Source organism: Portunus trituberculatus, chromosome 42, assembly GCF_017591435.1.
Source record: "Portunus trituberculatus isolate SZX2019 chromosome 42, ASM1759143v1, whole genome shotgun sequence".
In the NCBI taxonomy this organism is placed as follows: domain Eukaryota; kingdom Metazoa; phylum Arthropoda; class Malacostraca; order Decapoda; family Portunidae; genus Portunus; species Portunus trituberculatus.
In genome coordinates, this window is record NC_059296.1 from 19887251 (window position 1) to 19903541 (window position 16291).

Consider the following 16291-nt stretch of genomic DNA (forward strand, 5'->3'; position numbering starts at 1 on the left):
GGAGGCCGAGGATTCCTTTTCTGGGAAATTTGCGGTTCTTAATGTGAAAACAGAACAAAACTTTATTTAGCTACTCAAAATCTTGTTGCAATACAACCGATACTTAATTAATGTCGTTCACGTACTGATTGATTGTTCTTGCAGTTGTTAAAAGGCGAAGAAATTATGAAAAAAAGCCCAAACTCGCTAAATTGATTTCTTCCGGTCACTGACGATTCTTTTTTTTAGAATATTCCCTTGCATCAGTTGAAAGGAGAGAAACTACAAGAAAAATAACAGTTAACCATCATAATGATTTTCATCATCATCATCGTCATCATCATCATCATCATCATCATCATCATCATGAGCTCCCCCCTCACAAACGGAGGAAGAACGTCCAGGCACAGACCAGGCGTGTGCAGCAGGGAAGCACTGCGCCACGCAGGAGGAGAACAACCTCGCGTGAGTTTCCGAAGAGGAAGTTATAAAGTGATGAGACCAATCGTGCCTTTGCAACACAACACCGCCGGCCAGAAAATATCGAGAAAATACCATGTTTGCTGAAGGGATAACTAGGGCGGTGTTATACGAGGGGAAAATTGAGAGGAGGAGGAAGAGGAGTAGGAGGCGGAGGAGGAGAAGGAGTCGGAGAAGGAGGAATGAGACTCACTACTTGAATCTTCCCCCTTCACTTTGAAAATCAGATGATTGTGACAGTGGTGGTGGTGGTGGTGATGGTGGTGGTGGTGGTAGAAGAGACGGTCGTGCATTACATAAATCTTAAGACTTGGAGAATTGAAATATAAGGCCCGGAGAGAGAGAGAGAGAGAGAGAGAGAGAGAGAGAGAGAGAGAGAGAGAGAGAGAGAGAGAGAGAGAGAGACTCTAAGGAGCTATGAAGTAAAGTGGTAATAGTATAGATGGCCCTTTAATACCCTTGTTAATACTCTGAATGACACACACACACACACACACACACACACACACACACACACACACACACACACACCATCACGTCCCCTCTGCATCCGGCTGGCCGCCCGTGTTCCCTTCTCGTCTTACCTTTCCTCGTGTGATGGTCATGAACTGAGTGTGTATGTGTGTGTGTGTGTGTGTGTGTGTGTGTGTGTGTGTGTGTGTGTGTGTGTGTGTGTGTGTGTGTGTGTGTGTGTGTGTGTGTGTGTGTGTGTGTGTGTGTGTGTGTGTGTGTGTGTGTGTGTGTGTGTGGGTCATATATATATATATATATATATATATATATATATATATATATATATATATATATATATATATATATATATATATATATATATATATATATATATATATATATATATATATATATATATATATATATATATATATATATATATATATATATATATATATATATATATATATATATATATATATATATATATATATATATATATATCGCATACATATATACATATAAACTTACCTCAAGAACCTAAATGCACCCATCATCGTGGAGGAGAAGGAGGAGGAGGAGGAGAAGGAGGAGGAGGAGGAGGAGGAGGAGGAGGAGGAGGAGGAGGAGGAGAAGGAGGAGGAGAAAGAGGAAGAGGAAGAGGAAGAGGAGGAGGAGGAGGAGGAGGAGGAGGAGGAGGAGGAGGAGGAGGAGAAGAAAGAGGAGGAGTAAAGGAAGCGGAAGAGAAGGAGAAGAAGAAGAAGAAGAAGAAGAAGAAGAAGAAGAAGAAGAAGAAGAAGAAGAAGAAGAAAAGAAGAAGAAGAAGAGAAGAAGGAGGAGGAGGAGGTGGAGTGTGGGGGTAGGAGTGAGGCAGTCATCACCTTGGAGCAAAGTTACGTTACGCAGTCCCTCTCCCTCAATTGAGAGCAACATGACTGTCTACATTCCCAAGGTTTCAGCTATGGCCCAGAGCTAAATCTGTCTCAGGCCCAATGTTTCAAATGCACCGCTGAAAGGAGGAGTAATTGAGAGAACACAGCCACCTCTCTTTATTAAAAACCCACCACCGCTTCCTAATACACACGCGTCCACTATTCTCTCCTCTCCTCTCCTCTCCTCTCCTCGTCTGTAAGGAAACGCTCGGCTATTAACTTCTTGCCCGGGACGTTTTTTTAAAGGGTTCTTGTATATCATGGAGCTGAACGAAAGAGACCTGATAAACGTGAGGATATTGTTGCAGTACGTGTGTGTGTGTGTGTGTGTGTGTGTGTGTGTGTGTGTGTGTGTGTGTGTGTGTGTGTGTGTGTGTGTGTGTGTGTCCACCAAATCTTGATCACGAGCGGACCCGCAACCACCAGCCGTTACCCTCTCAGTGCGAGCTCAGACCTCATTATTACCGATCATTGAGTTCTTAAGACCGACCTCACACACCACACACCACATCCCCCTGGTCAGGGAAGACAGTAACTGCCCCGCTTGTCAGCGGAAAAATCCCAGAGGTGATCAACCCCTAATTGACTTCGAACTTATACCAGCCATGACGCGGTCAACGCAGAGAGAGAGAGAGAGACAGAGAGAGAGAGAGAGAGAGAGAGAGAGAGAGAGAGAGAGAGAGAGAGAGAGAGAGAGAGAGAGAGAGAGAGAGAATTTTGAACAATCAACAATCTTGTATATTTTTTCGTGTCTTTGTATTGGCCACCTGTATTCATGTATGTATGTATATACTGTATGTATATATTTGCTGTGTGTGTGTATGCATGCATGTATGTATGTATATTTTTATGCATGTGTGTATGTATGTATGCAGGTATGCATGCATATATGTTTGTATGAAGTACATGCATGCATGTGTGTGTGTGTGTATATATATATATATATATATATATATATATATATATATATATATATATATATATATATATATATATATATATATATATATATATATATATATATATATATATATATATATATATATATATATATATATATATATATATATATATATATATATATATATATATATATATATATATATATAATACTCACTTGCTTTTTGTCTATTTTTGTAAGTTTACAGTATGTATGCATGTATGTATGTATGTATGTATGTATGTATGTATGTATGTATGTATGTACTTGCGTACGCATGTACGTATCCATTTTGACGAGAGGACGTACAAAAAAAATCACAATCATTACTACAAATACTTTTGAAGAAATTTATACACCTTTTATGAAGAATAATTTATGTACACAACTGCTAATTCTCAGGAGCTTACATAAATAATCTCTCTCTCTCTCTCTCTCTCTCTCTCTCTCTCTCTCTCTCTCTCTCTTACTGATGCTCGACCTAAAGATGTAGTAAGTGGGTGAAATGGAGAAAATGTAGTTGTTGCTGCTGTTAATGATGATTGTGACGATGGCGATGAAGGTGGTGGTGATGGTGGTGGTGATGATGAACGGTCAAAAAGTGAACTCAGATAGAGATGTGATTTACTTTGCTATATTTGTATGATGCACGTTCAAATGTTCATTGTACTATAATCACTCACTGTTGATTCTATAAGCTATTAAGAAAAACCACCACCGCTGTCACCACCACCAACAGCATCACCACCACCACCACAACAACAACGATAACAAGAACAACAACAATAAACAAAAAAAAGAAATAATAACAAAACAAACACATAAACAACAAACAAAGCAACAACACAAACAGCAACAACATAAAAACAAACAAACAATACCAACACCACCGCCGTAACACCATCATCGTTAATAATAACAACAAGAACGATAATAGCGCCACCACCATGAACACCCCCACTACCACCACCACCAACAAAATAACACTAATAACAGGGGTGTGAGAAGTGTCCGCTGCAAGGCTGTTCCCACGGCCTTCGGTGGCTCATGATGAAATATTAGGCCAGTCACCGCTTGTATCTGTGCACAGGCGTCCTAATGCAGCACGGGTGATAATAAACAAGTAACATGAGCCACAAGAACGATAGCTCCTCTAACAATGCATCTATCTCATTGCCTATTTATAGATTTGTCCGTCGGTCTCGTGTGTCTGTCTTCCTGTTTGTCCGTCTGTCTTTGGATTATTACTCCAAGTCAATATTTCAAGTCTATCCTCTGTATTCTTGCTTCCTAATCAAGGTTGGTTACCAAACATTCGGCCAACATCAAAGTTTCCTTGGGACTCAGGGAGGACGCTGAATGTCACTTTTTTTCTTTTCTGTTAAGGTTGGCAATGTGACTGAATGTTTTTTATGGCTGCATGACGGCTCTCTGGGGTGGCAGTGGCTGTCGTCAGCGAGTAGGTTCTGGGGCCGAGCAAAAAAAGCGTTCATCGTTTTAAACATTCAGGACACAAGTCACGAGATTCTTTGTGGAGTGTTTTGATATAAATGTTTCGAAATATACATTGTCATTGTTGGGGGACGGGAGAAACGTAATGACTAATAAACTTAAAAAAAGAAAAAAAAAAAGTCCTGACAAGAAAACATTAACCAGGTCTCCACCTTTCCAGCTCGGTGACGTGACGCGCATCTGGTGACGCTGGAAGGAAACCGTTCCTGTCTGGCTTTCCAGGAGCAGCGGGGCTTCTTGGAGCAGACGGCGTGTGTCGGCGACCCTCCTCACTCCCACACATTCATCTTCTAGGAAAACACTTATGCCACTGCTGCTCAGGAACATACGGGGTGGAGGCGGTGGAGGCAGCCGCGAGCAGCCACGGAGGACGGGCGGCCGGTAGCTGCCGTCGCGGCGAGCGGTGGTGGCCAGCCCTCACTCATGTTCCCACAGGTGCTGTCCGACACCCCTCCAGTGCTCGTCTTATGCATGTGTTACAACGCATCTGTCACCTGAGACTTGTACAGCATTGTCAACTCATTAATGTGTCGATATCGACTGTATGTAAGACAGTCATGTTACCCGATGAACCTGTGTCGTGTTACTTGAGACATTGCTTGTGGTAATGCTTAAGCCTCGTGTCCAAAGTTGAACGTCTCAAAGTGTTCCCCGCCCAAGGCTGGGGTGTAAGAGAGCCTCGAGCTGACTGGAGTGAAAACCTCAACACAGCATAAAGTGATCGAAATATTCACAACTGAGGACTATAGTAGTGTGACAGCTCCACGTCTTCGTTGGACTCAGTTACTTTGTCACGAGTTTAACACTTTCGAGCAAAGACGCGACGCAACTACGCCCGTGACAACTCCTCTTCCATCAGTGAACCAACCGATGGAACTCTGGAAGCCAGCTGTTCGTAGGACAAAAAAAGTAAGTAGCTTCATATTAATGTTTCTTTAATCACAACACTTTGCATTCAAGCTTCAAATATTTCTTATTGCCAGCTCGTTACGTTTTCCTCTGACACGGACTGCCTCGCCTGTCATTGGTAACACGAGCGTCACTTAGTTCACTTGCAGGAAATGCCTGAGACAACATTCGTGACCTTCCCTTCCCTCGACCCTCTGAGCTGCGCGCCCTCCTATAGGGGAATCAAGAGATGGTATCTAATGAGATATTGTGGCTGCACTTTAGAATTATCCCTCAAGGAACAACAACAAAAAAAAAAAATAATAATAATAAAAAAAACAATACGCAAGGAATGCATGTTTTTTTTTTCTTTTTTTTTATCTATGATTTATTTACTTATCTATTTTTTGTTTTCTGACGTATGTGCATCTCCAGGATACAAAATTGAGAGAACAACATTGCCTCTTGGTCATATTACTCTTCACTTAGAGAAAGGATGTGACAGAGTGGCGTTGAGTCAAGTCATCGTACTCAACAACACAGTACTATCATGTGATTGTTCCGTCTGGTAATGGCGACACTCATTAACTTGCCTTTGGAGCTCACGAGCAGCGTGTAGTCCGTCAGCCTGAGGGGCAGAGCGGCAGGAACACATTATTGTTATTACTTGGCCATGAGGAAAACCCAGGGAGCTGAAGAGCACACCTGACCAAAACTGGGAGGAAGGCAAAGAGCGGTAACATAAAACAAATTTCTACATTCTTGAGTGATGAAATTCAACATTTTCACCTGTTCCTTTCCCTTGTGTACATGATGGGGGTAGTGATATAGCTTGTTCATACTACATGCATAAAATGTTGATTGTACTTTTGTGTGCAGGAAGAGTTAAGAAAAATTCGCACAGACAACCAAAGAAAAGAGGTGTATCACTCACGTGTCGGCAAAGTAATGTGGCTTCGTATTTTTCGTACCAACAAGACTTTACTAATGGCTTCCTATAGCAGGTCATCAGCCTTAAGGAAGTAGTACAGGATATTATCACTATGATTTACATCTGCAATGTTTTGTTGTGTCTGTTGTTTACAACTTAATTTTTTCTCTGCAGGCAAACAACAGCGGCGGCGGCGGCGGCGGTGGGGATAAGTGGGCAGCGACCCTTCCAGACGTGGTGGCTGACCTGAGCCTCGCTGACGGCCCCGCCCCTCACCAGCCAGCCATGCTCGGCACCCGCGATCCTCATTACCTCGATGAGCCACGGCCACGCCGCCGGGATGCCAGACCTCCGCCCCCTCCTGTAACCCCGCAGGGACTTGGAGTTGGCCCCCAGGGTTTAGGGGCATCCCCTAGCCAGCCCATGATGGGGGGAAGTGGTCCTGCCGGTATAACGTCCTGTGGTTGGCGGCACAATCCCCAGCACAGTCAGTGGGTCTCCCAGGCACCACCGGTGGACCCAGTGGGTGGTGGTGCGCAGCTGACCGCCACAGGCGTGGGCGCTGCTGCTGGATGCGGCATGTCCTTTGAAGGAGAAGGGGCGAGGATACGAAGTGCCTCCAGCGAACCCCGAGGCCCAGCGAACAATGGCGATCGGCGAGTTCGGTGTTCCTCGGCTACCAGATCGCGGCAGCACCGACCCCGCCCCGCCCAGGGAGATCAACCACCTCCCCCCGCCGTCAGCCCACCACCTCCCCCTGTTTCTGGAGCAGCCGCCAGCCATGGAGGTCAACAGATGCCATACTCTCCCCAACAGGGAGGAGGAGGCATGGGCATGGTGGGCGGCGTTTTGGCACGTTTAGCTGGCTGCTACGAGAACATGGAGCCGGGACGCGAGGTGGGTGAGGGCGTAGCGTACGGCTACCAAGTGAACGACCTGGAGGCACTCCTCACCCGCGCCTCTCCTCTGCGCCCAGCCAACTTGCCTATGGTGCTCGCCTCGGCCACGCGCCTCCATAACATGCGTCGGACGCCTGAACCTAATTTACAGAACCAGCCTCCTGTCCGGCCGTACTTACCGTTCGGAATAATAGTAAACGCTGTGTTTAAAACTCGAGATTGGTTGTATGTGAGGACAGCACACGGAGCAGAGGGTTACGTGCCATATCGAGTGTGTTTGCCGCTGGGAATCCTGCCCCCACCACGGGAAGGCCATTCTGCCTCTACCGCCACAGATGTGGCGGGAGCTGCTGCTTGGGACAGTCGAACAGAAATGTTTCAAGGGGGCCTTGTGCAGCTGCCCTCCGCTCCCACGGCTCCTGTTGCAGTGGTGGGTCTGAGCGGTGGGAGTCAGGAGGCGGCTGGTCAGACTCGGGGAAGATCTCGTGGGCGCCGGCGGCCACCCTGCCCGAACACATCCAATCAGACAGACACACAGAAGCTCCAGCCAGGCGCGCGCAGCCTCTCCGAGTCACGGCCGCCGCGCGAGACTCTTGACTCCCCACCACTCGCTCCCACGCCGTTGGCACCCACGCCTATGTCCCTTTCACCGTTAGCAGGCACACCTGTGTCCACCGCCACCACCACAGCTGGGTCATCAGCCGACCATATCCTGGTGTAGTGTTGCTCTCTTCGCTCCTTTTCATCACGCAAGTAAGCAATATTCTGTTTAAGTACGAACATGAGTAGGTCTCAGATCTGGTTCAATGCAGATGAATTTCTTCTTGTTTTCCTTAATACATTTTCATAAACATAATCTTCTTGTGCTACGATATTACCAGTGCTGCACATGATACCAGTGAGTCAGCTGCTGCCCCTCCAATGACCGCCAGTCCCACAAGGATATTCTGTGCATTCTGTATTTTCCCATCAAGGTCAGACACCAGGCCGTCAGACGTAGGGTACGGCGAATATTGCTGCTCAGTAACAATCCAGCCGCGTCGCTCCTCACCATGGGCCCCGGCCGCTGGCTGTACCTCATTCCCGATGATGTAGGAATACAAATAAAGATAAGATCAAACTCTCGCCGCTGTCTGCGTGGAAACAAAGACAATACATTTGCAGAAACACACACACACACACACACACACACACACACACACACACACACACACACACACACACACACACACACATACATGCACACACACACACACACACACACACACACACACACACACACACGCACAAACACTTTTAAATCGAGTCTCAGCATTCAAGGAAGAATAATAAACTGCAAACGTAAAAAAAAAAAAAAAAAAAAAATCTCAGCACCGTTTACCCGGCGTGCCGCATATATAATATGACAGGAAAGCTCAGACGAGTTTCTAATGCGACAAGCCTTTGTTCAGTTATATTTATGGCCATGTCGTTTGGACAAGTGAACGCGTTTATGAGCAGACCCTGTGCCTTAGGCGCTCGGCGGCGAGGAGCCGTGACCCTCGGTGACTGAACGTTGGGCGGCGGCGGTGGTGGCGGCGGCAGTTGGAGTGGCGTGACGTCTTCATCCTGAGCACAGGGCATTGCTCCCCGCCCTGCAGCACCGAGTCGGCGACACATATCGTAGAAGGGAAAAGGGTAAATGTTGGTAATGGCGGGGAGGTGTGACAGGCAGGGTGACCTTGGCGGCAGAGGGCGGACGGCCGGCACGAGATCAGGCAGTCAGCGTCACTCACTCTGACTTGGGTGACCGTATTATTACTACTCATCTCCGAGATTTCTGATAACCTGTAACCTGATCGTTAGAGGTTATTAAGTCAGCGATATTCCCATACCAGCAGGACTATCAGGCCGTGTCTGGCCGGCACTGGGCTAGCTATTACGTATCATCCACCGGCCTAGTACAACAGCGCGCCGTTGTCACTTCCAGGTATTGATATTTCTAATCCTACATCCAGCGACTTTCTCATCAGGCTGATACAATAAGCATCGTAACCATATTCGATAAGAAGCCAAGTCAAGGATGACAGTAATCGGGCACATTATTACGGAGGGAAGGAGCCAGCACAGACGTGTCTAATAGGTTGCTGTGGTAAATGATGCCACGCCTGGCTCGATACAGGTGAGAGATATGACGGGCCCGCACGCTCCTGCCACTCCCTGCTCCTCTCCTTTTCTCCCTTCCCCGTCGTTTCCTGCGGCTATGGCAAGAAAACAATAACAAATCCATCCATCACGACCGTACTCCTTGGCGACAGCCTCAGCCTGCCTCACTGTCCTACATGCCTCGCTGCCTGCACCTCGTCACTCCCTCATCAATAATCGCTGCGTTTCGTTATCGTGCCGTTTGGACGACATAGCAACATCAATTCGAACGGTACGTATTTACACGTCTTCTCCTTTACCTTGGATGCACACGGACGGGCAGGTACTGCAAGTGGTGAACGGCGCCAGCTAAACTCTACCAGCCCATAGTTTCAAGCAAAATGGTGGGCAACATACCACCATATAGTATTTTCCCCTCTTTTAATTTGAAAAACTAGTCATTTTACTTGCCACGCCTATTTCAGTCAATGGATCAATTCTTTCGTATCGATGATCCTCCGCCCAGGATGTCTGCGATGCCAGATTTACAGGCAGACAAGCAGACATGTTGAGGCATGTGAGGCTACTGAGAGTGTGTGAAGAACGTGCACTGCCTTAGCAATGAGTGTGTTACTGATGGTTTGCTTAGAACTCTGTGTCTAGGCTGGATGTGAAGGCAGCGTCTTGGTGCAGGGTTGCATGCTGCCGCGAAGCAGTCCCTGGCCACTTCCCTCCAGGTGAAAACACTTGTTAGTACTACGATTGGCATCCTGAAGACTCCGTGAGCACTTGTCTTTTACGACCGAATTAGAATTGGCGTTTCAGAATCATTATCGGAATTGTCATTTTATCGTTGTCGTCGTCGTCATCATCGATATAATTATCGCCATCGATATTGCCTTTTGTGTTTTCGTTATATATTCCTCAAGATTTCATTTTTTTTCTATAATATATTTCTCAAAATTTCATCGTTTTCAGTGTGTCGAAACTAGCCACCGCCACCACCAGCACCAACATCAACAATAACAACAACAATAAAAATTAATGCTATTAATTAATAAACATCAAGATCAACATCAATAACAACAGTTACATAAAATGAAACAATACAGCAACAAACCGAAATAAGATAAAAGAAAAAAAACGGGAGATGACGATGAAATGACACTTCTTTTGAGTTCAATCAGCTATCTGACGAGAAACTTTGATATGATTTTTTTTTTCTAATCCTCATTATAGGCCATCAGCTGCACAGCGCATGTAATTGAAGGACTACTTACTATCATACACTACTTACATAAGAGAAGATCCCGTCCCTCGTCACTGGAGACGTCCGGAATAACATCTTGGATCCCATAACACAACAAATTTTGCAGTAGAGGCAGATGAGTGGAGTGAAGCGAGAGGTAACTGTGTGAGGTGACGGTGTGGTATGTTGAGGGGAGGCACAGTTGGTAGTGGCAGGGTGAGGTAACGAGTGGGGTGTGTGAGTGAAGTGGTGAAGTGGTGAAGTGAGTGGGTGGGTCTTGGGGAGGGAAATGATGTAGTGAGGATACATAATTTCAAAAGGTATATTCTTTAGCGCTGTGGTGCAGGTGACCATTGAGGAAGCCCTGGTCTCTGACCAGTGCAGTTATTGCTGCCCTGTAGTAGTGATAGTAGTAGTAGTAGTAGTAGTAGTAGTAGTAGTAGTAGTAGTAGTAGTAGTAGTAGTAGTAGTAGTAATAATAATAGCAGTAGTAGTAGCAGTAGCAGTAGTAGTAGTAGTAATAGTTGTGGGACTTGTACCATTATCATTATTACTATTATTATTATTATTATTATTATTGTTATTATTATTATTGTTATTATTATTATTATTATTATTATTATTATTATTATTATTATTATTATTATTAATGTTATTATTATTATTATCATTATTATTATTATTGTTATTATTATTAGTAGTAGTAATAGTGGCAGTAGTAGTAATAGTAGTAGTAGTAGTAGTAGTAGTAGTAGTAGTAGTAGTAGTAGTAGTAGTAGTAGTAGTAGTAGTAGTAAAAGCAGCAGCAGCAGCAGCAGTAATGGTGGTGGTAACACCAGCAGCAGTGGTAGTAAGAGTAATTGCAGTGATGTAATATCATGTTAGCTCAACATTATGTCTGATTTCAACACAGCGAAAACTTCTTATCTGCAACGAGGGCAACGAAATTTATGAAAACCTAAAGTACGCAAACGCACAATATTCTTGAGCAATAAAAGAAAAAAATGGAGCACCAGGCAGCAGCAGCCCGCGGCGTGACCCACGTGGCGGGGCTGTGGCAGAGTTAGTTAGGTGCAGGACTGGTGGCGAGAGTGGACCAGGTACTGCAACCTTTAAAAAAAGGAACAATAAACTGCTTGCTCTGACCTAAATAAATTCACTCGAGGTCTGTATAACCACTCTCTCATACACAGTGTTCTCTTGCAGCGGAGCTGAGATGGGAAGTAAGAAGAGGAGGTGTCGGTGTTGTGTGTGGCCTGAGCGAGAGGATGAAGGGACGGAAGGACAAGAGTGCTGCTGGATAATAACGAGCCTGTGTATTGTGGACTTCTTGCATCAAGGAAGTCCATTCTGTCAGGATTTCCCTGCATCCGAGAGAGAGAGAGAGAGAGAGAGAGAGAGAGAGAGAGAGAGAGAGAGAGAGAGAGAGAGAGAGAGAGAGAGAGAGAGAGAGAGAGAGAGATTGCTATGCTACCATGGTTTATCCCCTCCCCTACCGGCCCCCTCTTAAAAAAAAAAAATGAAAAATCCCCTTCACATCAAAGTATATAGACTTATATACGTACCCATATACGTACTGTATACTTTTGCATTACGTAACCCAGTGAGCAATGTGCTGTTGTATCCATACGATTTGATATACACGCACGCAGACCTAGTCCGGAATATACTACATGCATACTGAGACGCTACGCCAATGTTACCTATACACAGTGATTGGTTATGGAAAGAAGTATAGTGTACATATACAGCAGTAGTATCTCCGCAATGATAAGTGCTGTGGAAAGGGAGTCGTGCCTCTTAGAAAAAAAATAGTGTATGTATTATTACTATTAATATTACTATTATGTTATGGAAGAACAGTTTTGTGTATAGTAGTACGTAGTGGTGGTGCGTTGTGGGAGCTAAATAACTATTGCACTTTACTATACTATGACGTTGAGGGATGGAAGAAAGAAGACCGGTGATCTAGACTACTATGTTACCTTGCTGTGGAATGAGTTGTGTTTATAGTTACGTCTATAACGTTACGCGGAGTAAGTTGTGTCTATATTATGTTGAGGAGGGTTGTTGTTGTTGTTACTCTGTAGTACGTAATGAGAAGAGCTGTCTTTATATAATGAGTTGTGGAATCAGAGAGAGAGAGAGAGAGAGAGAGAGAGAGAGAGAGAGAGAGAGAGAGAGAGAGAGAGAGAGAAAGAGAATTATGTGATGGAGAGAAAGTTATTTCAGTGTCATGACGTTTTCTATACTTTCTTTTCATTCTGCTATATAGTGTGTGTGTGTGTGTGTGTGTGTGTGTGTGTGTGTGTGTGTGTGTAAAGTACAGTTTCGCCAGAGCGTGAAAGACTATTGATGTTTGAATGTTTCATAAAAATGCTTTATGTAAACGTGTCCAACCAGTAACAATTTACAGTTAAGATAAAGAAACAATGACAACTAACCTCTAAGCCAACAAACAAGCCAAGCAAGCAAGCCAGCAAGCCAAGCCATGCCAAAACAACACGCCAGCCTATCAGCCAGCCAGCCAGCCAGCCAGCCAGCCAGCCAGCTAGTAAGTAAGCCAACCAGCCAGTAAGCCAGCCAAGCAGTCAGCCAGCCAGCAAGCCAGCCAGCCAGTCAGCCACCTAGCCAGTCAGCCAGCCAGCCAACTCCCATTCAAGGCATCAGAAGCTTACGGGGAGGGGCTGACGGTAATAAGAGGGTGGTGGTGGTGAAAGGGTGGAGAGGAGCCGACCCGCCCACCACCACCACCACCACCATCGCCACCACCGCCACCACCACACTCACTATAACAACTAACCACTGAAGATTTGTTTGTGTACACTACGCGGATGTAAACTTTCCATCTGATGTAAAATGTGATGGTACATTTTTTCAGAGTAGATTGTTTGAAAAATGTGAAGAAGACAAAATAATGTATGAAGAAAGGGAATGTGTGAAGAAAGAAAGGAAGGAAAGAAGGACGGAAGGAAAGAAGAAAAATGTTTGCCATGTTAAGGGAGGTTGGTTGTCAATGTGTGTGTGTGTGTGTGTGTGTGTGTGTGTGTGTGTGTACATTCCCTTGATCGTTAACATGTGTGGGTGCTTGCGTGTGTGTGTGTGTGTTTGTGTGTGTGTATGTGTGTGTGAGTGTGTGTGTGTGTGTGTGTGTGTGTGTGTGTGTGTGTGTGTGTGTGTGTGTGTGTGTGTGTGTGTGTGCGCGTGTAAGTCGGTGCCTAGCATTCCGTTTCAGTATTTTCTAGCAATAATCGACAAGTGCGTCAGTGTTTTATGGATAAATGGTGTTGTATTTATTAGTCATTCTTTACTCACTTTGCAATCAAAATAGTGAACTTAGTCCAAACAATAAAAGAGAATGCCAAAGATACGTGGTCTGTCTGTACCCTGATGGAACTTCAATTGCAGTCCATTTCACCTCTCTCTCTCTCTCTCTCTCTCTCTCTCTCTCTCTCTCTCTCTCTCTCTCTCTCTCTGGTACCATCTGATAACAGTTTAATTCCCCTACATTCATACAATATTTTACATTTCAGAGGCCACATTACAAACTCTTACCACATAGCGAGCACGCACACGCACACACGCACACACACACACACACACACACACACACACACACACACACATATATCAGCCATTGTGCACCATAATATTCCGGGCACCACCACACCGTATGCACATCTGGGTCACCACCGGGCCGGCACTCCATTACGCATTACGCCATATACATCTTAGCAACATCACTGACTCTCATCTATGTACATCAGTCATACGGATGAAGCCTTTCTTCTCGCTCTCTCTCTCTCTCTCTCTCTCTCTCTCTCTCTCTCTCTCTCTCTCTCTCTCTCTCTCTCTCTCTCTCTCTCTCTCTTTTCCCATCCCTCGCTTCTCATGCTACTGATTCCTTTTGGTACCTCCCTTGCCTTGTCTTTCACTCATCACTTCCTCTCCTTAACTTCTCTCTCTCTCTCTCCTCACCTCGTGTTCTTGCCTGGTGATTGTTCTTCTGGCTGAAGGCTTCCATGGATCACCTGCCGCCTCCAGGTGGCGGTAATGGACTGCGACAAACTGCTGATGTGACGTGGAGATACCACTGTCTTCCCTCCACACACCACGGTTTTGTTGATTTTTTCTCTATTGTTGCGTATGTGATCTTGACAAGATTCAGGTTTTCGTATCCTGCCAGTTCTTCATCAACTGACGCGTCAGGAGTCTCAACTTGAAGTCTGGGTATTCAAGGTCAAAATATTTTTTTCCCTCTCCTGAAGTAAAGTTTTACCTCAGTAAGGCTCGTCTGGTGCCGCCAGGCTCACTCACCTCGCCACAAACCCTTACTCGTACCACTCCTCATTTCCTCAAGTGTCTCTGGTAATCGTACAGGAGGATGAAGAGCTTTTGGAGTGAGCAAATAGAGCATGAGTACCTACAACATGAAATGTAAGCTGAAGATTAGGATATTAAGATAGGACTGATAGGACCAGGTCCATGCTTCCTAATAATGACCAGCACTGCTCCCAGCAAAGGTCTGGAGCTGAATTGGCGTCAAGATTTAGTTTCAATTTGTGTGGGTGACGTTAGGAAGTTTGAACCACGGTTGTCTGCTTGATGGAAGTGAGAGACGTGCAGTTCAAGCCGTACGGGAGGTGTTGTTCATATATTATAGTGCTGCCGTGGATGGTCCTCAGCCTTATTAAGGAACAGTAACATTCGGGGTATCAATATGCCATTTTGTTTGGTGCAAAGAACTCCCACCTGCCGAAGCGGCACATCAATGGTCGACCTCCTGCTCAGACTCCCTTGCTGGCGGCCTTGGCTGTTGTGTGCTGAACCCCAGCTGCCTGGCTTGCCTCGGGAAATCATAAATCTTTTCAAAATAGGAATGTAAACATGGCCACTGTGCTGAACCAAAAGGTAGTGTAGGAGCACCTAGTAGATAAGGCAGTTTGGGGATATTCTCGTGCTGGGGAATGATGAAGGTGGGTCATCGCCTCTACATGGCTTGGCTTTCGATAAAGTCGTTTAATCACAGTGTGGACATTTGGTCCTTGAGATCAGGCGATGATCATCTATACTAATCTTGGCCGAAAAAGAAATTTCGGCGGTGTTGGAGGAGGCATGGAGGCACAATAACTCTGTAGAACAATGGTGGTGATAGTAATCAAGCCATCCTGACTTGAATCTCTGGGGTCGCCCCGAAGCCTCGACTTAAGTAGCGGTATGACTGACACACGCATAAAGGCGTCGTGCAGGTACTGATGTAGAACCATCACCAGTAAAGTATTGACGTTATCCCCGCCTCCTGTAACCGGACAGGAATGCTGCAGCAATCTGTGGCAGATTGAAGGATAGGGATTAGGACGCATCGGCAGGTTTCATTTGCATGCAAAGTATTGTTTATTAACGTGAAGGAGACGAGGGTAAGCCAAACTGGATTCTGCCGCCAGACCAGAGATGTCAGAATGGTAGAAAGTGATGGGATTTAGGCGGGGAGGCGAGGGAGAATAAAAGTATACCAAAATGTTGTTCATATAAAAACATAAGTAGAATAATCAGCAAGATCACCAACTTAGGAGTGCCAGAGAGACGATACATGGAAGCAAAAACTGAGTCTAGCTTGATACAGTTACGAACAGTAAGAGTAATATCAATACGGCAAGACAATGGCAAAAACAGCCTCAATAAATGAGTTTTATTATCATGGAGACTGTTGCTTAATTAGTGCAACTTCCAATCATTACTTTTTTGAATTATCATGTCAATGGTAAGAATGTGTGAGTGGAGGTGGTGGCGATGCGCCCAGCGAGGATGTCGCGGCTCATCATTGTTTGTATTTGTCGGGATTCGGTTCCACCAGCCCGGCGCTGCACCAGCATCAGCAGCAGGAGTAACAGGATGAACAATAAC

General features: G+C 45.2%; 1 protein-coding gene and 1 long non-coding RNA gene across 5 annotated transcripts in view; both read left to right on the top strand.

Moving 5' to 3' along the window:
- Positions 1-13755, top strand: part of LOC123517714 — a 34322-nt gene extending 20567 nt beyond the window's left edge. For all 4 annotated transcript variants that reach the window (XM_045278077.1, XM_045278076.1, XM_045278078.1 and 1 more), the window contains exons 2-4: positions 4457-5205; positions 6290-7767; positions 11594-13755. In XM_045278077.1, coding sequence (XP_045134012.1) covers positions 5167-5205; positions 6290-7735 — 1485 coding nt within the window. In that variant the 5' untranslated portion in view covers positions 4457-5166 and the 3' untranslated portion in view covers positions 7736-7767; positions 11594-13755. The remainder of the gene's footprint in view (positions 1-4456; positions 5206-6289; positions 7768-11593) is intronic.
- The window catches only part of LOC123517715, a 23886-nt gene extending 10131 nt beyond the window's left edge, over positions 1-13755 (top strand). The window contains exon 2 of the long non-coding RNA XR_006678549.1: positions 12663-13755. This is a non-coding gene — a long non-coding RNA (uncharacterized LOC123517715). The remainder of the gene's footprint in view (positions 1-12662) is intronic.
- Positions 13756-16291: the final 2536 nt, after the last annotated feature.